This window comes from Durio zibethinus, chromosome 16, assembly GCF_047325235.1.
Source record: "Durio zibethinus cultivar Kanyao isolate XHJ-2024 chromosome 16, ASM4732523v1, whole genome shotgun sequence".
In the NCBI taxonomy this organism is placed as follows: Eukaryota; Viridiplantae; Streptophyta; class Magnoliopsida; order Malvales; family Malvaceae; genus Durio; species Durio zibethinus.
Genome location: NC_143177.1, coordinates 3,273,358 through 3,299,454, shown reverse-complemented (window position 1 = coordinate 3,299,454; position 26,097 = coordinate 3,273,358). Strand labels below are relative to the sequence as shown.

Sequence of the window (26,097 nt, the reverse complement as noted above, 5' to 3'; positions counted from 1 at the left end):
AATTATTTTTTTTATTATTTTATTGTCGTATTATTATTTTATGTTTAATTGTTTTTCTTTAAAATCCCAACAATTCACAATTTTAGGCAAAATAAAAAAAAAATCACTTGAGGCCAAAAATAATAATATTATGGGAATTAAAGAGGCAAACACTACGAAAACAACAAAGAGAAAAACAGAGGCCACACGTGGCAAACCCATGATTAACGACGGAGCCAAAATCTAACACGACAGGAAAACTCGAGGCCATTGATAAATAGTGAATGAAACTCACTCAACTTCAACGTTCAACGTTGAATCCTAGTTAAAGCCCATAGCTATCGAGGCAAGTTTGTTCAATGTCAATTTGATTTCTTAGCTCAATCAAAATGGAGGCTTTCGCCATAACGTTTAAAATGGTTGATTGATGGTATTGGTTTTTCGTTTCTTTTGAAAAAAAAAAAAAAAGAAACGGTTTGTGGATGAATACAAAGAAGATCAAAGGCTTCCGCGTCAACACAACCCCAGCAAGCCTGTTTCGTAGGACCACTTGGAGGGTCAGTTCCATTCCTTCTCTGCTCTTAGATTTTCTGGGTGGTTTTCTTTTTCCTTTTGTTTTTGTTTTTGGGTTAATGGGAATGGTCGACGTTGAGAAATGGGCAGAGTTGGGAGTGTTGTATTGGCATTTGAATCCCGAGGATTACGAGAATGATGAGGAATTGAAGAAGATCAGAGAAGCCAGAGGTTATAATTACATGGTAATTTTTGTTATAATTGAGTTTGAAGTTGGTGTTTAACATTCTGTACAAGTTCTCTGTCCAATTAGCTTGTTCTATGTATGCTTTCCCTGCTCCTTTATGCTGAATTTTGAGCCATTTGATTTTAAGATAAATATTATATGTAATTTTTTAGGTGAAAATTTTTTTAAAAAAATAATTTAATGAAAACTTTAATAAAATATTTAAATCAATAAATTAATAAGGTTTTACGTAAAACTCAATAATACGTTAAAAAATTATTAAAAATATTATTTATAATTTAATTTTAATTAATATTTAATTAACGATAAAAATTTTATTAATATTTTTATTAAAATTATCTATAAAATATATATATATATAGTTGCAAGGAAGACCGTTGGATTCGAATCTGGATCAAAGCAGGTGATCTCATTATATTGCCTGCCGGAATCTACCAGAGATTCACTCTTGACACCAGCAATTATGTAAAAGTAAGGAAATCTGGGTATCGCATGCTTTAGAATTAAGGGAACCGATTTATAAGTGAATGTGGATGTCGAAGCGGTTACTGATGTGTGTTACAATGTGCAGCTGATGAGGTTGTTTGTGGGAGAACCAGTGTGGACAGCGTATAATCGGCCGCAGGAGGATCACCCTGCAAGGAAAAGTACATTAAAAGTTTGAATGAGAAAGTGGGGGTGCCGCTAGCAGCTCATTAGAGCTATTGAGTACTAGAGTGTATGCTATTATTGTTAGGTTAAATAATCCTAAATCCAATAATATTAGAAAAAATATAATTAAATAATTAATTAAATATATAAAAGATAATAATTTAATATTATTTAATCTTATATCTAAAAGTAAGATTCATTAATTATAAAAAATTATATCAAAATATCAAAACAACCCCTTATAATTAATATCTTTATATTTTTTTAATATCTTCTAATTTTATAAAATATTTTTAATTTAAATAAATATATATTCATGTATATTCATGCATCATATTTATATAAATCTTATCAATTTTTTTAATCAATTTATAAATACAATATTTATATACACACCATAAGACGTTAATCTCTAATAAAGTATCTATCCCATAAAATTTTATAATTTTTTTATTTTTTTCTCGTGACTAATCCTATCAAGATTTCACTTATTTATAAGTATATAAAATTTTTTTATTAAAAATATCTTTTTTATTAAAATTTTTATTTTACAAATTAAATTTATCTATTAAAAATATTTTTTTTCTTAAAATTTTTCTTCTGTAAATTTTTTTATTTATTAAATAATATCTAATCAATTTCAAATAAATTTTTTATAAAATTTAAATAATTATTTCTAATAATTATGTCTATGCTTGTATTGTCTATATTATCTTATCTTATCTGATATTTCTTAGTTTCATTAGTTTCTCAAATGCTAGAATGAGTAAAAGCTTTACAGCTTTATATCGAACATTGAACTCCATCTAAGAATATATTGATGTACTTCTAATTATAATTGGAAGGCATAGCTACTTACTATGTCTTATGATTGTTTGAAAGCGTCATGCAGTGTACGGAGGACCGTTATTATACGAGAGATATCTAATAACATATTGATGTACTTTTTTTTTTACTATCATATTGATGTTACTTTTAATTAATAATGTGAGTAGAAATAAAATATTATTCTTAAATTGAATTTATATTTAATATATTATTAATGTATAAATTTAATATTGAATTAGATAATATTATTTTATTAATAAAATAAATTAAATAATATCATCGTATTAATAAATAAATTTTTTTAAAAATTATTTATATTTATATATTTTATTTAAAAAATTAATATTTATTTATAAATAATATTATTTAATTTATTAATAATATATATTAATTATGTATCAAATATAAATTCTTTTAAATTTACTCCAAGCATTTTAATCTTAATAGATTCTTAAATAAAGGGTAAAGTTTAGTTAAAAGAAGTTAATGAGGATAAAATTATCCAAAGTGAGATGGGTGAGTGACTGCAACCTTTTCCCACAATGGAGATTTTTACTCCAGTTGATGCCACGTAGGACCAATCTTACAAATGCAAAGTTATCCAAACCAACAATCACGGCGAGATTGCACCAAAAAGGTGCTTAATTCACCGTGGCAGCCCAACCAGACGGATTTTGATCATCTAAATTTTTAAGGTAAGTCTTTTTCAAAAAAAAAATCGATCGAATATTATTAAAAAAAATTAAATTAAAATTAAAATTTTATAAATATAAAATTAAATTAAATTTAAAATAAATAAAAATTTATTTCGATTTGATTTGATATTAATCTTAAATTTATATCATGACTGTGATTAAATCTAATTGAGCCCGAGCTCGGCCCAAATTCAAACTTTCCTTGGGCCAAACTTAGGTATAATATTTATCATGTTTTTAAGCTTTTTTTACTTTATTTTCATGCTAGTTATTTTCAATTTGAAATTTGCAAAAAATATTAATAGGCATTTAAAATAAATAAATTTTTGTGGTTGATTAAGTTATTAAAATATCTATGTTAGTAAATTAAGTAAATATGAACATTCGAAAATAAGATATTAAAAAGGTTTGAATAATAATATTTTTTTAGGAGATTTTTTTTTCAAGTATCGAATTATTTTAAAAAAATATTCAACAAAAGATTTTTATTTATTTATTATTTAATATAAAAAATAAGACTTTTAAAAAAAATTAAAGTTGCATATTAATGGATGAGCATCATGTTTCATTATGTGCATGTTAAATTTGAAAATGAATAAATGCAGTGATGATGAAATTTTAAGAAAATTTTAAAAGTGATATTTTAAAATTCTTAGATAAGTAAATTTTTTTTGATGTTGTTTAGAACTTTTGAGTGTATTTTCAAAGTACAAAGTTCTTATTTATTTTTCATATTAAAAATGATAAAAAATTTCAAAAATAAAAATAAATGAGTTATTTTAAATATTAAAATTAAAGGTCATTTTTGTCAAAAAAAAATACATAATTAATCAATATTATTTTTAAAACGGATATTGTGAGGTGATAAATTTTTTCTGTACGTAATCGTATTTTTAAATCCAAATTATTTTTATAGATAAAAATAATTATTTGATAAATCTTAATTAAATTTAAAATTTCATTAAAAAAATAAGTTTTTAAAATGATCAATCATACTTAATTAAAAAAATTAATGATAATTTTCTTGTATTTTAAAATCATTTAACAATTGAATCTTCGAACAAAATTATTATAATTATAAATAATTAAAAATTACTAAATTTATTTATTTATATCAAATAATATTTTTATAAATAAAAATTAATAAATAATTAAAAAAAAACTTTTTTGATGTTGGTTACCCTTACACATAGCAAAAAAAAGGTAGATCGCTGTGATAAAGGCAGTTGAATGCCCGGTGAAAATATAATATTTAGACTTTTAGATTTTTTGCACATATAATAAATCTAAACTTTTGGTTGAAAGAGGGTTTAATTTATTAAAGTTTATTTATTTTGATTAAAAAAATTTTAGGTTTAAATTTTATTAATAATTATTTATTAAAATCATCTTAAATATACTATCTATAATTAATTATTTTAAATTATTATATACGATATATATTTTTTAATTTAAAAAATTAAAAAATTTATTTATTTTCAGATTTTATAAATTTAATATTATTTTTAATATAAATTATATCTTAATTATATATAAATAGAATATTTTTATTTATTATTATTTTAAATTAAAATATTAAGTAATAATTTTATTAATATATAATATATATAATTAAACAAATAATAAAAAAATACATCTGTACATATGTCACAGTGCGAATTGAGATAGAGTATCTTAAAATCTGCCTCCTATTTAATCTCGATTTTTTAAAGAAATCCTAACCCACGTTGCCTTTAATCCGACTTTCAAATGAAAAAACCCATTTCTATAAAATTAAAATATATCAAAAACCAATAAATATAAACTATTTTATTATTTTTATGTAAGACCTTGTCACACTCTTGGCACCTAAATGGATGACCGACTTGTTGGGATAAGAAGGTGGCCCTAACCATGTTGCTCTATGGTTTTGTTTGATTCCAAACGGGCCGAAGTGTGTCGGATGGATTTTCTTGGAAAAGTTAAAACCACAAAAGGCAAAGTCGGGCTTTCTACGGGCAGACCCAAGCTTGCACGAGCAAAACCCAAAAAGACGTTTGCTTCTTTGAGCAGAGTTTCGAACTTGAAGCAAATTTTCAATGAACCATCACTATCCAAGTTCCAATAGGGACAGTCAAAATCTAAGGTACACGGATCATTTCAAAATTTTAGTCCGATCATGAGATAACATTAATATTTGATTTAATAATAAATATATATACACATATATTTGTATGATATAAAAAAAAATTATAAACATCGGGCATCATCGAATCTTAATCTTAAAATATATATTTTAAAAATTGACGAACCATTATTAAACTTCAAATTTAAATATTTTTTTTCTTTTTATGAAAGAAAAAGTCTAATCAAGTAAACGTAGATATACAATATGATTATCATTAATAGGTAACCATTTAACTATGACTTCTTCAAATTGGAAAGTTGAGTTAGTCCAAAACTTCAATTGGATGTATCAAATTTTTCATGGGTAGGTTGGATTGATGTAGTCTTTAAATAATTTTCATGGTGTAACGAACACTAGACTAAAAAATTTCCACAACATATCATTTCAAAACCTCCATTAAAGATGCATTAGCATCAAGTTTGGTAGAAACCTACCACTTCAATTTTTTCCAAACATTCCCAAAGTTTATTTTATTTTATTTTGTGCTTTGCAATTGACTTCTTTTAGATAGTTTTGGTCTAAAACCAATAAAATCCTAGCAAGCTTTTGATTGACTGCCAAAGAATACAAAAGTCTTCTCCTTTCAATTTGTGAAATGGATGGAACACCTAACCCATTAGGACAAAATCCATGCTCAAATTAACTCATTAAAATAAATCAACTTGTTTATTGCCTCATACTTTGAAAAACTAATAAGAAAAAATAATTAATTTTTGGTGTACTTATCTATTACTCAAAGAGTTGATTCCAAATCACCATCATCAAATAAAAAAAAAAAAAGTAGCCATTTTCCTTTTTCTACTTAAAACATTTAATCTAATATCTACATATTAAAAGAAGATTTTGGGGAATTCTTTCATAGACACATGAAAAATTATTTATTCGAAACGTGAATTTTTTTTTGTTTACAATGTGGATAAAATTTATATAAAATTTTTTAGGTAAAATTTGTAAATTTTTTTAAAAAATAATTTAATAAAAAAATCGATAAATTGATAAAATTTAATGTAAAAATTAATAATATATAAAAAATTATAAAAAATATTATTTATAATTCAAATTTAATCTATATTTACTCAACGGTAAAAATTTATTATTATTTTTATTAAAAATATTTATCCAAAAATATATATATCAAAATTTATTAAAATTTTTTTAAATTTTACACACTTAATCTATATAATAAAATCTTTCAATCTATTAATTTTAATTTTTACTTAATTATTTTTAATAAAAAACTTTACAAATTTCAATTAAAAAATTTTATCTAAATCTTTCCCTCACAATGTTCACCACATAATTATTTATTTTTTACCCAAATTACCAAAAACTTCAAAACAAATCCAAAACCTATATATTAAAGAAGATAATGGGGAAGAAGGGGTGACATTTGACAACAAAAATTGATTTGGGGATTAATATTTATGATTACTTTCTTTAACAGTAATCTTTCAGTAATCAATTACGGCGATTAATAAAAGTAACCCGCGACAAGATGTCTAGTAATAGAAAATGAATATGCCAAAACAAAACCAGTTTTATTTTTATATTATTAAAATTGTAAAGCGTATCCATCACACAAGCATATTGAAGCATATCCAAAATTTGGAACGGGCCAATAATGTTTATTCGAAGGCTCCCCCTAATAATAATGCCAAGAGTAGGACTTCAGCCTCAAGCCTCAACGGATCAACTCTCATTCTTTTATTTATGGAGGAACTTATCCTTTTCCCTTCGTAATTATCCACAAAGCTTTGTCCCTTCTATTAATAATATAAAATATAATAATATAAAATATGATACCATATAAATATAAATATAATATAAAAATAATATGATTTAAAATTATAATAATAATAATTATATATAAATTTAATAAAATAAAAATTTATATTTTATATTTTTAATTTAACATAAATTATGATACATAATTTTTATATAAAATATTATACAAAAACATAAATTTTAATATTTTTTATGATACAAATACACGAATCATCAAATTTACCTCTCATTTCACTAATCATAGATTAAATTAATTAAATAATTTTTATTTAAAATTCAAGATTTAATTATTCATAAAATTATTATTAAAATATAATATTAATAAATTTAAAATTAAAACTCAATATTTATAAATTTTTTAATTTTTAAATTACAATATCTTAAGTTTTTTTAGTGAAAAAGTATATTAAAATTTTAAAATTTTTTTTATAAATGATAATTTTAAGTCTCTCAAAATCTCTTCTTTCCAACGATTGGACAATTATTATGTGTCAAGTTTTCAACTTACGTCCGCATTCTATCAAACACCAAATCTTCAATACTCATTTCTTTGCAAAAATCCATCCAAATTTGAGATAATATTTTACAAATAAAGTTCCATTAAAACCCAAATTTTAACAGAGACCCCGTTCATTTATAATTTTACCTTTTTAATATCCAACAAAACCACCATTTCTTTAAGGAGAAATTACCAACAAAAGTTGAAATATTAATGATCACGATAGAATTCATGTAAACAATAGAATAAAAAGATTGCACTCAACATTTAGTTATTAAGCATCCAATTTAAAATTAATTAATAATAAATAAAGATGTTCAACTTAATATAAAAATATTAAATATTTATTAGATATAAGATAACTCACTTTAATAAGTTATCATCATGTATAGATGAAGATGAAAAAAAATCTATTACATAATAGATTTATAAAGGGCAATGAAAAAAATTTTCGATTTTAATATTATGTTAAGTATCTAACTTAAAATCAATTGACAAAAAGTGAAGGAGTTCAACTTGAATATAAAATTATAAGATATTAAATATTTATTAGATATGAGATAATTTACTTTAACACTAATCACTTTTTTTTTTTATAATTGAAAATCTTTTATTTACACCCAAATGTACTATTACCTCAAATGAAGGATACTTAAGTTTGAATTATAAATTCAATATTTGTTTGGGGTACATGGATTAATTATGGGTTACACAAAGAAAAACTATTTCTTTCTCAATTAATAAATTAATAAATTTTATGTTGATTATATTTAAAGAGTTAGTTTTTGATATATTACCAGTTTTTAATTTTAATTATACAAGTGGGATAAAGACGGTGATATAGGTCTTTTAAGATATATTTAACAAAATAAAAATTTAATTAAAAAATAAGACATGTATCATCTTTTTAATCTAATTTATGTAATTAAAATTTTATATTAACAGTATATCAAATATTAACTCACATTTAAAATATAAATTTGAGACTTTTAAGATGAAATCTTATATTCTAAATGTTGAATTTATTCTGAGTTTAAATTTGAAATATTTGATCTCATAAGATATGTATTTAATTTAAATAAATAGGGAATTTATACGAAATTGTGTGTAGGTGCAATTTATAAAAATTTTAAAAATTGATAAAACTCAATTAGTAAAGCAATTTTTTTAGGAGTTAGCAAAAAATTACATTTATCAATAAAATCTAATCAATAATAGATGCTAAAATGAAGAAATACAAATTATAAGGATGAAAATGTGGATAGGTAAGATTTTAAATTTTTTATTGGGTACATGGATGGAAACGAATAATATAATACTCTTTCATACCCTTATTATTATATATATATAATAAATAAATTTTTATTAAATAATATAGTTTTGTTTTAGATTAATTACAATTAATGTATTTGCATTTAAAAAATATATTAATATGTATTTGTAAAAAATAAATAAATATGAAAAATAAAAATAAAAATGATTTTATTTAAAAAAAGCAACGATTATAAAAATTATTTATATATACTAAATATTTATGAAAATAAAAATAAAAATAAAAATAATATAATATAAAATTTTTAAAATGAAGATGAAGAATAATCCACTTGCCTTATATTCTACTAATTAACATCCTTAAATACCAACTTTTAAAGATATGCATATGCTAAGGTAAATGTTCCTTTTATTTTTATTGGTCAAGGTCAAACAAATTTACAATGAAAGAAAAATATAGTTGTAGCACAATGATTTGTTCGGAAGTCAGTGTACATTACACATCTCAACGGGCAGAAATGTTGAACCGATCCACGCTTTAGAATAATGAATTAAAAATAAAAATCGTCAAACGAGACTCTAACTCTCCTAACGTCATCAAAATGATGGTGCTAATACAAGAGCCAGGGAATTTTATAAATGAGATTAACAAAATCATATATTTAAAAGAAAAATAAAGATATTAAAGGGAACAGAACTAATTGCTAGTCCTAAGGACCTAACTAAATTTGGGCTAAACAGAAATATTTTTTTTAAGGTTGGTTTTGACCTAGGAATAATATTTAATTAATAAAAATAGTTTTTATTTAATTTAAAAATATATTTAAAATAAAATATTAATATTTTAATATATAATTAAAAAATTTTTCTTTTAAAATTTTAAGCTAAATGTAACTTTATTGCTGATACTAATTAGAAGTTCCCTTTAAAAAGGAAAAATAATATTTGAGTATGTGATGGCATTTAAAAATGTTTGAATTTAAAAAATTCATTTAATTTTTTCCATTTAATAGAAATAATTAACAATATAAATCATCAAAATTAAATTTAAAATAATTCAAATCAAAATTAATTAAAACTTAAATTATTTTAATTTGAAAAATTAATAATTTGATTCAAAATAACTTAATATTTTATAATTCAAACTCAAAATAATTTAAACTTTGTTTGATCCAAAATTACTGGATCTCAACTTGATTTGGTTATCCAATTGTCACCTCTATGTGGTACATATCCTCTATCTTAAGATTCTTTTAATTATTAAACCGCTTAAATTTATTTACCAATAGACCAAAATATGAGAAGAAATATTAAAGAATTGTCAAATTTTTTTTATGCATTATAAAGTAATTTTACAAAGAATTTTCTTAATCACACTTAACAAATGACCATCCCCTATTGTTTTAAAGTATTGTTAATAATTATGATTATTTTTGGCTCTATAAACAATACAAAAAAAATGAAAAATGTTTTGTGCAGTGGTTAGGTTATTTAATAGAACCTTGCCAAACCCCATTATTATATTAAAATAAATATTTTTAATACTATTTTTTTTTAGAATACAGTGCTATTATGTGTATAATGTAGTATGTTTATCTCTTAGTATCTTAATTTCCAAATTAAATTAATTTTAATATTATTCATGTATTTATATTATGTTTATATTATTTTTATTTTGTGTTACATATATATAAATATTAAAATTATCAAATTATTACTCTTATTAATATATTAAATATGAAAATTTTTTTAATTTTTTTCAATTATATATATATTTTTTATGATTTCTTATTGTATCGTTAGATCTAAAATTACGAAGACTATTCCCTCCAACTATTAAGTAAAACTAGAAACAAAGGTAGGAGGGCAATTACGTAAAATCAACAAAATTAATGACGTCATCATCGTAAAAAATGCCAATTTCCTTAAAAACAAGACAAGGATGAAAAAACAGCAAACAAAATCACTCCTCTCTCTAACTCTTCAAAACTTTCGTCTCTAAGCTCCGTCTTCCTTTTTTTTTTTCAATTGAAATTTCATTTCCATTTTGAAATTTCGCTTTCAAATTCTCAAAGCTCTTCTCTCTTGCCGAACACACGAGCCAGATCTCTCTTCTCTTTGCAATGCCAATTGATTCCAAGTCCAAGATCCCCTAACTCGGTTCCTCCCTCTGATCAAATCCGTTTCGTTTCTTGACTCACCGAGTCAAACCGCCATTCTTCGATTTTTTACACGACGGAAACCGTAGAATGGGGGCGGTGCCTTCGACGCCGCGACACGCCAGCACCACCACCGAAACGGCGGAGTACCTAATCGGCGCCTTCGTCGGCGAGAAATCGTTCCCTTTGACTTCCGATTTCTGGCAGAAGCTTCTAGAACTTCCTCTCGCTCTCCGTTGGGCCCCTCATCGTGTTCTCCAAGCTTGCCAGCTCTTCGGTCAGTGCTTTCTCTCCCAATTTACTTCCATATGCGTAAACATTTTTTATAATCCTTTTCTTTGGAATAATTAGTGGAGTAATTTCTTTCTTACTTTTCCATAAACCGCAAAATGCAACCATGTTTCATAGTATTTGTTAATAAAATTAATTGATGTTCCGGAAATTACAGTAATCTTGTTCTAGGAATATAATGCTTAGCTCCGTTAATGATAAGGTTCGGAAGATTTGCCGTACTTTTCAACACTAAATTGGAGCGCTCTAGATGAAAGACTGACGGGAGAAATTCGGAGATTAGAGTTTTTGCTTGCATCTTATAGTGCTAGGAAATTTTATTTACTAAAACTCGATGATCTCCAAATATCTCAAAATTATATAAGATATTTGTTTTTATATTTTGTCATTTCATCTTACTAAGTCGATGGCATATACGTTCTATTATGAAATTATACTCATCTTGCCAAAACAAAGCTACGTTAATTCTATTGATCAAATTCCAAATCCAATGATTATGTTGTGACAGCTTTTTTTTTTTTTTTAATTTATAACACTTAACAACTTCATTTAAAATTCTCTCATTTTTAATTGAAGATCGCTGATTTTGTTTCAAATATCTATGAAGATGCTGACTTTGTGCTGGATCTTTCATGCACAGAACAAAACAACTGCCACACCAGGCACCTTGCAAAGATTTTGCTTCACCTGTCATGGTGTTTACAAGAGGCAATTCGAACTTCTAGTGCTTCTTCAGCAGTTTATATGAAGGCTGTTAATGCAGTGTATATTTCATCTGTGTTTTTGAAGTATGTAATTGAGAATTCACAGAGCAACAACATTGAGGAGTTATGTTTGTTTCTTCATGAAAATGAACCAGTGCCTAAGGATTTCACGGCAGGTAAAATATTTGACTCTTCATCATTATTTGTTTACCAGTTTTGAAATTGAAGTTTGTAACCAACTATCTTGCAAGTTGTTATTTTACTGGTAAATAGCATCATGACCTGAAATTTTTATTTCTAATGTGCAGTTCAAAGCATTGAGAATCTTGTAATGCACAACGTGCTTACCTTTCTTGGTTCAATAGATGTAAGGTACACCATGGCTTAATAATGTATTTCTAAGATTGACATTTCTATTTAATTTTCTCCTAATATTACATTGTTTTACTTGCAAGTCCGACTACATCTCTTCTACATCAGGAGTTGCTTAACTTCATGCTTGCTGCAATGTCTACACAACTTCTTTCTGGGCCATCTCCAGGGCCTAAAGATGTGAATCCTTTTATTGATGCAGCAATGTCTCAGGTTACAAATTAAAACCTTAGCTTGATTTTTTGTTCCAAAATTTTCAAAATTTGCATACTCATTCTTTGCTTTGCAGGAAAGTTTGCTGGTTAGTTCAGTGGTTCGCAGATTGATGCTCAATTATATAATGCGACCTCGTGTTCCCTCGAGTAGTGCTGCTTCTTATTCTATTTTTTCTGAAGAAAATAAAACTGGTGTTTTACAAAGATTTGGTTCTGCTGCTGGTATGGTGTTTTCCTTGATGCTCCCATTAATACCATTTCCTAATGTTTGTGCACTGCAGCAGGCTTCTTTTACCAGAAACTGTTTATGACAACAATTAATGTTATGCTTGCAGCAAACTTTGTGTTGTTACCATTCAATTATTTGGCCAGTTCAAATGGTGAAGGCTCAAGAAATCAGCTGGCAGACTGCAGTCTCCATGTGCTACTTATTCTTAATCATTACCATAAATGTGTTGTGACTGATGAGTCTATAACAGATAGAAGTGATGACAGTTTCACTTCAGATTCTGTTTCAAAAGTAAATACATATTTTACTGTCAACCCCTACAGCAAGGCCTTAGAAAATGCAAGGGATATTGAATGTGAGATCTTTTTTCATTTCCTTTTGTGATAATAGCTTTATATACATACATACATATATATATATATATATATATTCTCTTTCTACTTCTTTTTGCATGCATGTGATTATGGTGGCATGTTAACAGTGTTTGTGAATGTTATACAATGTTAGACAGTGAATGTGTAAGTACTTTGCTTGCAGTCAATTGTGTCGATGTTGAGGGGAATGCTCAAAATGGACCAGTCGTGAGATTACCTTTTGCATCCCTATTTGATACCCTTGGCATGTAAGTGTCTTTTTATTCTACTATAAATGTGAATGAATAAAATTACCTTTATTGGATTATTAAGGCTTTCCTTTTTCTCTTACTTTTGGTATTCATGGTGGGAAACTTTGGCAATAAGTTTGTATGATTGATTGTTTATGCCTGTTAGTTTTCTCTAACATTGTTTCAAAAATGGGTTCTATTTCCTTGGTAATGGTTGCAGGCTTTCTTTTTCCATCTTCCTTTTCTGTCTTAACTGAAGTTTGTTTAAAATTTTGTATCAAGAAAATTTGACTTAAGCATAAGTTTATATTGTGTGGCTCATCGTATCCTCACCAGAGCTGTAATCTTTGATTGAAGGAAATGTGTTGCTACTTGTAACTATATTTGGAATCAGTTTTCTATCTTTCATTGCTTCTCTCTCTTTCTTGTTTATTTTTCATAAAAGGTTCACATCTGCAGGTGCTTGGCTGATGAGACTGCCGTCCTTTTACTTTACTCATTGGTGCAAGGAAATTCTGACTTTTTGGAGTATGTACTTGTGCGAACTGATTTAGATACATTGGTAAGAAGCTGCAGCTTACATTATCTGCATGTCGTATATAGCCGAGCAATTCCCTTTGTAAAACTACTTTCCAATCTATTTGCATCAAGACATGAATTTTGGCTGGTGTGGGATTGAAACATTTAAAAGTTTTCTTGGCCTCTCCTCCTCACCCCTTTTCTTCCACCAAAAAAAAAGGGAAGAAAGAAAGAGCTTAAATGTTTGTAATTCATATCAAGCATTCAAGTCTACACATTCCATGAGATTCTGCTTGATCTCTTCTATTCCTTTGTTTTAATTGTTCCGGGTAATTCTTTGGTATGTTGTATTTACAATGTACATAGCATTGAGCAACATCTCAGCCTAAAGCATATGACATTGTCTTAATCTGTGTTTGCGCAATGAAAATCAACAGTTGATGCCCATCTTGGAAACATTATACAATGCTTCGAGGAGGACATCAAATCAAATATACATGTTGCTGATTATACTCCTCATACTTAGTCAAGATTCTTCATTTAATGCTAGCATTCACAAGATGGTAAGCATCTCATCTGTCCATCCACTTTTGGCTTCAATGCATGAGTATTATCTTGATGTCTTATGTATGTGGACAGATACTGTCTGGTGTTCCATGGTATAAAGAGCACCTCCTTCATCAGACATCTCTTGGTTCCCTGACGGTCATAATTCTGATAAGGACTGTGCAGTATAACTTATCTAAGTTGCGGGTATGGTTCAGAATGTCTTAGACCCTTACCTGATCCCGTTCCTGATCATGTTATGTTTGCTGAAGTAGGATCCGGGAAAATATTGTTGAGTGGCTGGACTACTTTCTTCATATGTTGGTAGAGATAATGAGTTGTAGTAATATTTGATTAGCGTTAATTGGGTTTCCAAAAACAGCAGTTAATTTTTTTAATGAATGAACAGGATGTCTATCTTCATACTACTTGTTTAGCAACTTTGGCAAATATGGCATCTCATGCCCATCGATTGAGTGCATATGCCTCTCAGAGACTTGTTAGCCTTTTCTATATGCTTTCACGCAAGTAAGTTGTCAACTTTTTTCTTGACATGAATGTCTTATTAATTTTTCATTGATCCCTTCGGTGATTCTCCCATATTTTGTTATGTTGATACTGTTTTTCTAACTGTTTCTGCGAATGTGTGTTGAATTTTAGGTACAACAAATTGGTAGAGCTAAGAGATGATAAACTGCAAACCAAAGCCATCTCAACAGGGGACAGCCTTGTGGAAGATATGGTAGTTGTCCTGGTTTATGCATGTAATGTAGCACTATGTAAAAATTTATCCTCTCTGAGTACCCTTAAAAAAATATTTATTCCCCATCATGTTGCAGTCAGCAGAATTGCAAATTTATACTGATTTCCTGAGAATCGTCCTTGAAATATTAAATGCAATTTTGACTTATGCACTGTCACGGAATCCCGAGGTATATCTTTCATTAAAATTATATGAGTTAATCTTGTTTACATTCTCTACAACACTTGCGAACATTGATCTGAAATTGAATGTTTTATGCATTTGGGCAGGTTGTATATGCCATTATGCACAGGCAGGAAGTCTTTCAGCCTTTCAAGAGCCATCCTCGTTTTACTGAGCTGCTTGAAAACATTTATAATGTATGCTTTATGGCTTCATGTGATGAAAATCATTTAATCTTCCATTCTTGGTTCTTCTCAGAAAACAGTTCAGATAGTTGTTGCATTACCAAGATTTCATAATGTTTTTCCGCATGCTTTTTGATTGTTTTGACCTCTTTGACTGTTATAGGTATTAGATTTTTTCAACAGTCGTATCGATGCCCAAAGATTGGATGGTGAATGGTCTGTAGAAAAAGTTCTGCTGTTCATAATTAATAATTCTCGAACTTGGCGAGGTGAAGGGATGAAGGTAGAATTAAATGACAGTATATTGCTATTTGGGAATTGCAAAGTTCTATACACCACTCCCACACCCGCCCACCCACGCAACACACACTAAATTCTTTTATTATCAAGAAAGGCTGCTGCTGCCATTTGAATGCATTTTGGTTCTTCCTTAATAAGGACATTTGGTGCTCTCTCTCTCTTTCTTCTGCAATTTTCGTCTCCTAATCTAGAAGTTGTTGCATATTGACAGATGTTTACTCAGTTACATTTCTCATATGAACAAGAGAGTCATCCAGAGGAGTTCTTTATTCCATACGTATGGCAGCTCGTCCTATCCCGCAGGTAATATTCTGAACCTTGAAAGAAATGCGAAGGGGAAAAAAATCTGGTGTCCAGGTTATTTGGCATTGCTAGGTTCAATAAATTTGTTTTGTTGAACTGACCATCTGTGACTGGCCCTTTTGACATTCTGAGTTTATATCCTACATATGATTGTCACTGACATCTATTCCATCCTCTGCCCTTTTTTCTTTTCAGCGGATTCAGTTTTAATGCAAGTGCTATAAATTTGTTCCCTGTTGATCTTTATGCCAATGTAAGTATATGAATCTCTTCTAAAGTTTTATAAAGTTAGTATATGATTACATTGTAGGGTTCCCTCTATCTAATTCTTTCAGAATGTGTAATATTTTTCTAAACCTTTGATTCTACTTTATTGTTAGTACTTTATATTTAGGTTTCTTGATTTGCTTGTCATCGTAATCATAAATGTGTAATAAGTAGTAAATTTGGATCAAGTTGCATGCTACTGGTATTGTTACTAGACTTGAAAATGTGTACATTCATGTTTGCTAATTTTGTATCAAACATATGTAAAACACAAAAATTCTCATGTCCAATTCATGTCAATAAGTCAAATAGGAAATGAAATTTTTTATTTTTTAAAATCTTATATGAGATTCTGGTTAAAATTTTAAGTTGTATCAAAATTTTTTTTTTTTTTTTTTGCATCATTCTTGTATTTTTATCATGTTGTATTTAAAATTGATAGGGTTTAATTGTTACTCAAACCTTTTTTTGTTTCCTTCCCGTTATGATTTCTAACTCCATACATTTTATTTACTATTCTGCAGAAACAAATTTGCTGTGAAGAATCAAATACAAATCAAAATGGGGAGATGAATGAACACAGAGTTCTTGATTCATAAAAGGGCATTATATGCCATACGTTTGTTCTATGCATGCGTGGTTCATGGTGTATTTGTAAATACATAAAAAAGCAAATAGCAGAAAATGTATTCTTCTCATTCTTTTCTGTTTATATGTTTGAAACACCGAAGTGTCCTTTTTGAGGTAGATTAATTTTTTAGAATCCTTGTCTGAAATAAAAAGAGGATTGGTGATTACACTTCTATATTATAGAAATTGTTAGTATCCTCATCTTTTATGTCATCGAAGTTTGCTATACTAACATTTTTTCCACATACAGCTCGGAAGTCCTTCCAATGACTATAATATTAAATTCAATAATTTTAAATATGATACTATAATTTAATAAAAATGATATAAAAAATGAAAGCATTATTGATTAAAACTTTGAATAAAAAAAAAATGTTTTAAATTTAACATATTAAAATAAATTATGATAATAATTTTTAATTTATATGTATTTAATATAAAATAGACATAAGAATGCATAAATTGTCAATTAAATGTATTTTCACAAAATGCATGAATTGCCAAAAGCAAATACACAGGTTTTAACGGTATGGAAGTTTCATTACATGACTAGGTGATAAATTCCTCCGCATATTGGGCATTATATAAGCCTAACAAAGGAGTGAAAAGCCAAATTACACTAGCGTTCCCCATATAAACATATTCAGTGAATGCCAAAGCAACAATTCCCAGCATGGCCAACCTCCAATTCCACAGCTCAGCATCCGAAATCATGAACCCTTCAGACCTGGACTCTGCTGTCACAGCTCCAAATAATGGGATCATCAGAGATGCAAGCGATAGCACAATGCTGGTTCCAAGAAACAATGGGATCCCACCGTCCGATATTTGGGTAAACACATCTTAGCCCTTAGGTAGCTCCATTGCCAGGGCTGCAACAGAGCCAACCATCGCCAGCCTGCCGTTGATCCTCTCCGTCGCTGGTCCACTGAATGCTAACACATCTGAAAACTTTTTGCTCACTTTTGGTGCTGGTGGAGAAGTGCTCGGTGTTGCTGGTAATTGCTCCTTCGGTTCTTCCTGCAAGTGCAAAAACGAATCATTTAACTGCTTTATTCCCATATCTCAAATCTTAAAACAGGAAGTAAGAAAGCATGAACTTCAGAACTTACCTCTGCCAAGCACCGAACCTGAAAATTTCTGACCTGAACAAGGGGATAGCAAACACTAGGGAAAAGTGTTTGATGATGAAAAGAAGCAAGAAGCAAAGAACTTGTATGGCATAGGCGAGGGAGAATAGGGGTTAGGGTCGACATCATTTTTGTATCTAATTCTGGAAAGTGATTGAGTCACGTGGGCTTGTTTGTCCACACATGATTGAGTTTGGTGAGAGGAGAGAATCTGAGGCCATCAAGCATGACAGCATTTGAGTTCTGTAACACGTAGGATGTTCGGGTCTTTTAGCACGCGGCGTGGTCTTTTCTGGATTCTCCGTAGAAGATTCTAGACTCTAGATAAAATCCTATATGCACCGATAAGTAAGAAGAATGCCCAATTAAAATGATTTTTTTTTTTTTTTTGCAAAGGATTACCTTATATAAAACAATAAAGAGATTATTAGACAAGAGTTCCACCCTTGAGACATTCAGTGAATGCTAAAGCAAGAAACGGAAATATGGCAAATCTCCCATCCCATTCCACAGCTCATCATGAGGTAAAGAACCCCCACAGTAATTGACTCCACTTTCACCCTTTTAGACAATGGGATAGAAGTTGCAACTGCAATCACAATGCTGGTTTCCAGTGACCATGGAATCTCACCATCAGATATCTGAGTAAACAGATCCTGACACTCTGATAACTCGACTACGACGGCTGCAACTAAGCCAATCATCGCCAACCTGCCGTTGATCCTCTCCGCTATTGCTCCACTAAAGAACAACACATTAGAAAATTTTCTGCTCCCTAAATGTTCCTTCTCATCTTCCTGAAAGTGCGAAAAAGGGGTTCACGACCTAAATTTCAAAACCATGTTCAACGTTAAAACTAGGGAACTATCAAATCATGATCACTTACAGCTGCTAACATTGGCATTCCTTTGCAAACGAGGCACATATTTTACAGGAAAAAACTGGATGACCCTTATTCTGTTAGTAAGGCAAGTCCTCACATGCGACGGATTCAACATTCTATTTGGGATGTCTACTTAAAATATATATAAATTTTTTTTTTATGAATTTATTAATTTTTTCGAGAGAAAGAAGTAAAAATTTTAGGTGTCCAAAAAAATTTTCTTAAATTTTTTTTTTTCAATTATTAGGTATCCACAAATATCCTAATTCAAAGGATGAATCCGCCTCTGGCGGTACAGGACTTGCCAGGAGCAATTGCATGGCAACTGATGCAGCCATTTCACTTAAGTTGGACATCTATAATTTCGGAAGACAAGATGAAGTGATTAAAAATTTTGATCAGGAACGATGAGTGAAGCCAAGAACTTGTCACTGATGTAAAGCTTAAGCAACTCACTGCCATTAGCATGGTAGTGGTTAATTTTGAGTCCGTATCATTTTCAAATTTAACTTGCAACAGTGATTGAGTCATCTGGGCTTGTTTGTTTTCACATGAAGGTGAGATACCTGACGTGGGCTTCACTTTCACAGAATCAAAGACTCGTACATCTGAGCCCAATAGTTATTCTAGGTCATACTACATTGATTGTTGCTAGCCTCTTTAAAAAAAAAAAAAAAAAAAAAAAAGGCTTGATCTATCTAATCATTATTAAAATTAAAAGTTCATTCTTTTTATCAACAAATCACACATATGTTGGCAAAATTTTTTTGTACGGTACAAGAGAGATAAAAAAATTTTAAAAAATTTAAAGATAGTGATAAAAATAGAAACATTAAAGTCGTTTTGGATGAATATATATCAAGATTTGAATCACTAAGGGTCGTTTTGTATTATTTTGTATTTTATATTTAACGTTTTTAAATATTTTATTTTATTTTATTGCATTTGAAAGCATGTTTAAACAGAATATTTTTATTTTAAAAATGTGAAAATAAAAATATGTAAAAAAATATGGTAAAGGTTTTCAGACTCAATTTATTATTAATAATATAATAATATTTATTAATATATTATTAATAAATAATATATTATATTAATAATATAATACATTATTTATTAATTGATATAATATTATTTATATAATAAATATAATAATAATTATCCATATATTATTTATTAATATAATATTTATATAATAAAAATATTATTTTATTAATAAAATAATTGTAACATCACTGTAACAGTTTAATTATAATTTCTGTGAACAATATCCATGTGATAACAGTTTCAAATTATTTCCAAAAAATTGAAAACACAATTTTCCTATTTTTAACAATTTTCAAAACTTTTTAAAATTTTGTTTTCAATTTTCAAAAATAAAAAATAAAAACATCTTACCAAACATGCTTTTGTTTTTAATTTTCAAAAAAACTGAAAACAAAAACAAAAAGAAACGACCCCTAATCAATTTATTTTTTTAATAAAAGAAATTGTTGCTTCAAGATAAAGTATGAGATTGCATACGATCAAATTTGAATTTAAAAAATTTTAAATACCATTTTTTAAAAAAATTATATGAATATATTAAATTAAAGCTAAGTTGTAGGTTCCAAAATTTTTTAATTAAATTGAAGTCATTCTAGCATTAGATAAAGAATTAAACTACATTTTATCTCAGTTCTATCCTTTATTATTAAGTTTAAATTTATAAAATTAATCTATTTACTTTTTTTTCTTGCTTTTTCTTTAATGGTTTACAGCTTAATCTACAAAAAGTTTTCTCAGTGAGCCCACTTCAAACTTTCATTGACACCTAAGTTAGGTTTTGAAGATGGTAGGTTGTCATGTCCAATTATGCTAAAGCAGTGTCTTATTGCATGGTTGGCTAAAGTGATAAAAAATATATGTTTTTTTTTTTATTATTATTATTGTTTGGGTTTGAATTCATTGAGTGATTGTGAAAAGATAATTTTTCATGAAATCACTTGGTCCAATATAAATAAATTTATTTAAATCGATTTAAAAAATAAATATATTAGACAAAACTCAAAAACCCTTATTGATAAATTTAAAAAAAAAAAATACTAAAGCAGCAGGTATATAAAGAAATAATCTACATGGTTGGGGATTATCAATTTGCCTTACATTTGATTTAGATCCCATAAGCAGCAATGTGTATCAGAGTGCAAGTAGAAATGGTATAGACTATAAAATAATTTTCAAATCACAATGCTGGCACCCTCATAGTTTCATGCATCAACACCTAGCAGAGAAGAAAACCCAAAAGATCCAATGTTGTTTTCAAGGTTTTTAATCTTTGTTGTCCCTGTAAAATACAAGTACAAAAAAAAGAAGAAGCATCCACTACTGAAAATCCCACATCACATATTGTGTATGTTAATTTAGGCATGGCAGAAAATGGGCTTGTAATTTCTCTCTCATAATTCCAAGAAGGAATTTCCTTGTTTAAAAACATATGCACAAGGTCTGGCATAGATAAAACTGCTTGGACCGATCCGGAGAGGGAATTTTGGGCAAAGCATGGTTGAGATTGTATTTTAATACAAAAGTAAGAGCCTGACAAACCAGGGATTGGAATTATATCTTCTCCTTGATGAAGTACCCATGCCAAAGCTAACTGAGAAGGGGTGCATCTATGCTTTTTTGTCAAGTTTTATTAAAAGGCACATACCAGTTTGTTCTCCTATAAATTATCTCCTGTGAATCTTGGATGCATTTTTTGTGACAAAAACATTGATATGAATAAAAAGAGAGATCTTTCGTATTATAAATAATGTTAGAATTTGTGTTGAATCTCATAATTTCACATCAAAAATTAAGTGAATTTGAATTTGTTTTGTATTTCACATCGAAAGTTTAGTAAACGTATAAAAAATTTCACCATTATAAATAAAATATTCTAGTTTTAGTTTGGTAATATCAAATAGTTAGACATCAAGATAATAGTCAGGTGAATATGCTATTAAAATGGTGTAATTAAATTTTGGATTAAGTTTTGAGTAAAAAATTTTTGGTAACTTTTCTTATTTCAAAAATCTCTCAATTATAAAGATTTATTTAATAATGATTAAGTTTGAAGTAAGACATTTTGAATTATGTTGAAACAAATATATTTATGTGATTTTATTCTTGATTTGAGCTTGCTATTTTGTTCGTAGGTATTACGTGCGCGTTTTAATTTCTCAACAAATGGTATTAGAGCTGTAGTGATCCCTAACAAATAGTATTAGAGTGAAGTTTATGGGAAGAAGAAAAGGGTCTCAAGAAGGTATGTCTAATATGCTTATGCTTAAGTTTGAGATTCTGTTATTTGATAGAGAAAATAATTTCATATTGTGATAAAATACGATTCAAGATCTGTTAGTATAACAATAGTTAGATAAGGTATTAGAGAGTAGTAAATTTGAGAGAATGTCTGACGGTAATTAAATAGAATTCAAAAAAAAGCTGTTAGTAGTATTAGATTGGTGATAGCTCCAAAGGTAAAGTATAGTGTGTTAACTAAGAATACTCTGAAGAATTTTTAGGATAAGCTTGAAGGTATTTATGTATTGAAGTCATTAACTAACAGATTATGTTTGAAGATAGATTTGTATTCTCTGAAGATGAAAGAATATACAAGTCTTCATAATCACTTGAATAAGTTTAATAAATTGATTTATCAATTGCTAACGATTTCTGTTGATGAATTAGAAGATAAAGAGAAAATTTTAGTTTTATTATCATCTTTGCCCAAGTCTTATAGGCCTTTAGTTTCAACTTTGTTAGTGTGTGGGTCTACTTTGAAATTAGATGATGTGATTATCTTGTTATGAGAGAACAAAAGGTTTATGGGAACACAAAATTCATCACCTAGGGGAGTATACTAGCTGTAGAGGGTTTTGATCAATAGAGGACTCAAAAGAAAATTAATTGATAAAACGAAAGATCAAAGTTAAGAGACAGAGATTAGTGACATAGAATGCTATTATTATGGTGAAAAGGAACATATCCAAGTGTGCTGTAAGAAGCTAAGAAGGGATATAATTACTTTTAAAAGGGCGAATGATGAAAAAAAATCAGATGAAGAAAAGAGTGATACTGGTGCTGTTGTGTCTAATGATGATGATATTGTTTTAACGACTTGTATGGGTAAGACTCAGACTTTGAAAGGTGATAAAGGTTGGGTTTTAGATTCAGCTGCTACAGTATATATTTGCAATGATAGGAATTGCTTTATGGAGTTGGATGAGAATGAAAAGTATGAAGATATTGTAGTTGCTAACAACGAAAAAGTGCAGATTCAAGGTATTGGGAGTATTCGCCTCAGATATCACAATAGTGTTATTAGAATGCTTTGTCATGTAAGGTATATACTAAGTTGTAGTTATAATTTAATCGCTTTAGGTGAGTTAGCTTCTCGGGAGTAGACACACAATAGTAGTAAATTGTTGAAATTTCTATGATGAAAGAAAAAAAGAAAGGTAAGCGTGTCAGCTTTGCAGATACTTTTGAAGTGTTTAGAGATTCAAGTGAGATGATTTGTTGAGATTTACCTTGAATCTCATAATTCCACATTGAAAGTTAAGTGAGTTTGAGTTTGTTTTGTATCTTACATTGAGATTTTAGTAAACGCAAAAAAGTTTTACCCTTATAAATAAAATGTTTTGGTTTTAATTTAGTAATCTCAGATAGTTAGAGATCAAGAGAATAACCAGATGAGTAGGGTATTAAACGGAGTAATTGAGTTTTTTGTTAAGTTTTGAGTAAGCTGTTTTTGGTGACTTTTTTCATTCCAAAAGTCTCCTAATTATAAAGATTTATTTGACAATGAATTAGATTTGAAGTAAGCTATTTTAAGTTAGATCAAAATAAATATATTTATGTGTTCTTATTTTTTATTTGAATTTGTTATTTTATTTATAAGTGTTGTGCGTACGTTTTGATTTTTCAACGGATAAAAGCTGACGTGTGAAATCATTAATATATCCTCTTCAATCTCACAAGTCCAGAGAGAATATTCTATTTCCAGGGCTGTGATAGGATGAATAGCTTGAGCTCTCCGCATCGTTTCAGCACTAGGTTCAGATAGCCCAATATATTTTATGTTTCCCTCCTCTACCAGCTTCTTGAGTTCCCTCAGCTGTCTTGCAAAGGTCCACTCAAATGTTTGATGCATTAAGCAAAGGTCATGAACAATAAATCTATTGTAAAGAAGTGTTCCTGATATTGCTTACAGTATCCTGAAGTATCTACACAAATCAAGCCGCTTTAGGTTAGCTTCACAGCATTTTCGCACATATTCAGGGGTCTCCTTGACGCCAAAACTGAATCCCTCACGCCTAAAAATTCCAAATTTTGTTGCTAATTGCACTTTTATCCCGCGGAAGTTGCTTCAAAGCCTGAAAAAAATGCAAAATTGTGTCAACATGTGATCAGGCGAGGCTCTGGATGGAGACATCCTACAAGTACAACAAAATTATATCCTTATCAATATAGAAATCCAATTTAAAATTTGATCACTGCTACAGTTATTGATTAAATTGGTGCCTTTAAGCCTTTTTTAGTTGTGTACTCTGATCAGTTTCCCTAACCTGCATTCTTTGATAAGTATAATGAGTGCCTTAGATCCAACTCCTAGATGCTTATCGTGCTTGCCCCTCTTCCATACAATTTTTTTTAGATAAGGAGGACCAAGCCTGAGAATAGAACTCCAAACCTGCTGATGCTACCTCTTAAAAATGGCGGCAAAAAACAACGGAACTAAACTCGGCTTCTTGTATATAATTTATTAATATGCTAGTTTTATGTTGGACTTGATCTTACTTAAAAGGTTGAGGTTTTATTTTCGGAATTCAAGTAAGAAACTTACGTTCCCGACCATAATCTCGTTATATGGTAATCATCACCATAAAGATCAGATGTGTCAAAGAAAATGATGGCTTAGAAAAAGCATCTTTTATAACAGAAACACCCTTCTTCATGGGAGAGAGGAGCATTGTATACCCCAGAGAGTCCAGCGCAACCAAAGCCCAGCCTAGAGACCTGAAAATAGCGATAGATGCTATTATGACAGTAGTTGGAAATTACAGCTGCCAAGTAGCCCTTAAGCCCGCTAACCATTTCTTACCCTTGTTTTCAAGTGCATTCCAAAATGTTTATCAAGATTCAAGGTCATCCACATAAATATTAGCTACAAATCCTGATTCTGAAAGGCATCCAAAGAGCACTCCAGTGTTAAAACAGTCACAAGACATAGGTATTTGCCATCCAGCCATTGCATGATTGGAAAATCAAATATTACATAAAATATGCAAGATGATCAGGGTTGATGAAAAATGGTGCCGACCAGTAAAGGATAATTCTCTGTCATTGTTAACAATCATTTTGCTTCATTCGATATGCTTTGTACATCAAACAACACCCATGGTATTGACTTAACTAAGGCTTACCTCCAATCCTTGAGTTCTCAGTTTCGGCGTTCCTGCTCCATTTTCAACGGATTGAAGATGCTAGCTCAAGGAAACTTGTGGAGTTTCACACTCCCATTTTTTGTTTTCTTTTCACAAATGAATTTATATGCAACTAACCATTGTATATTGGAGAGGCGACTTCCAGACGTTGACTGTCCACTTTATTTGTGTATTGAAATAGAAGCATTTTGGTCTGAAGTCCGAACTCATAAAAAAAACAAATCTTGGCCGGGACTGATCTGATGAATGTTGTTATCCCATGAAAATCCATAATTACATCCAATCCTCCATTTTGAGAAGGGCAACAAATATCATGGCTCTGCAATATTTAAGAATACTGCACAACCTGAGACCTAGATCTGCCTTTTATGCACTAAAAGAATGAGAGAATACTGTGGCAATTAACTGCCATATTTCATTTGTTGTGCCTAATGCTATTCATATTACATGGTGATGGTGCTTGTGAAAGATTTGTTTTGTTACTTCTGCATTTAGTGCCAAATGTGATCTTTAAAGTATATATCTATAATTGCCAACAATGGTACTGAACTTATAGTTCAGTGATTAAGATCCCTGGTAGCTTGAATAATAAAAATATATATTATCTATAGTCAGGTTGCTCGATGGCTTGACATTTTGATTCTACCTTCCTTGATAAATGAGAATCTTACTAAAATGATGTAGATCCCTGCATTTGGAACAATTGATGTTTCTTACATTTCAAGT

General features: G+C 28.8%; 1 protein-coding gene and 3 pseudogenes across 3 annotated transcripts; 2 read left to right on the top strand and 2 right to left on the bottom strand.

The window, feature by feature from the left end:
* Positions 1–368: 368 nt before the first annotated feature.
* LOC149514215 (acireductone dioxygenase 1-like) lies at positions 369–1,438 on the top strand (annotated as a pseudogene).
* Positions 1,439–10,591: 9,153 nt separating this feature from the next.
* Positions 10,592–17,080, top strand: LOC111298266 (uncharacterized). 2 transcript variants are annotated; one of them, XM_022893056.2, is made up of 18 exons: positions 10,592–11,072; positions 11,727–11,966; positions 12,099–12,162; positions 12,246–12,375; positions 12,452–12,599; positions 12,713–12,961; positions 13,144–13,228; positions 13,670–13,772; positions 14,167–14,292; positions 14,369–14,482; positions 14,685–14,803; positions 14,936–15,017; positions 15,115–15,207; positions 15,308–15,397; positions 15,549–15,668; positions 15,897–15,988; positions 16,184–16,241; positions 16,780–17,080. In XM_022893056.2, exons 1-18 carry the CDS (start codon positions 10,886–10,888, stop codon positions 16,852–16,854), a joined length of 2,175 nt encoding a protein of 724 aa, XP_022748791.2. In that variant the 5' UTR covers positions 10,592–10,885; the 3' UTR covers positions 16,855–17,080. The 2 variants fall into 2 exon arrangements, with proteins under 2 accessions (XP_022748791.2, XP_089601314.1); XM_089745188.1 differs by lacking the exons at positions 14,167–14,292; positions 14,369–14,482.
* A 259-nt stretch (positions 17,081–17,339) lies between these two features.
* Positions 17,340–18,259, bottom strand: LOC111298523 (early light-induced protein 2, chloroplastic-like; annotated as a pseudogene). Its single transcript, XR_016328578.1, has 2 exons — positions 17,998–18,259; positions 17,340–17,905 (listed from the first exon to the last, which is right to left on the bottom strand). The product of XR_016328578.1 is annotated as an early light-induced protein 2, chloroplastic-like (transcript).
* Positions 18,260–19,134: 875 nt separating this feature from the next.
* LOC111298267 (perakine reductase-like) lies at positions 19,135–25,558 on the bottom strand (annotated as a pseudogene).
* Positions 25,559–26,097: the final 539 nt, after the last annotated feature.

Coding starts and splice junctions, on each gene's coding strand:
- LOC111298266 (XM_022893056.2), top strand. CDS start 10,886: ATGGGGGCGGTGCCTTCGACGCCGCGACACGCCAGCACCACCACCGAA. Junction 13,229..13,669: donor CTATTTGATACCCTTGGCAT/GTAAGTGTCTTT, acceptor TCACATCTGCAG/GTGCTTGGCTGATGAGACTG. Junction 15,989..16,183: donor CAGCTCGTCCTATCCCGCAG/GTAATATTCTGA, acceptor TTTTCTTTTCAG/CGGATTCAGTTTTAATGCAA.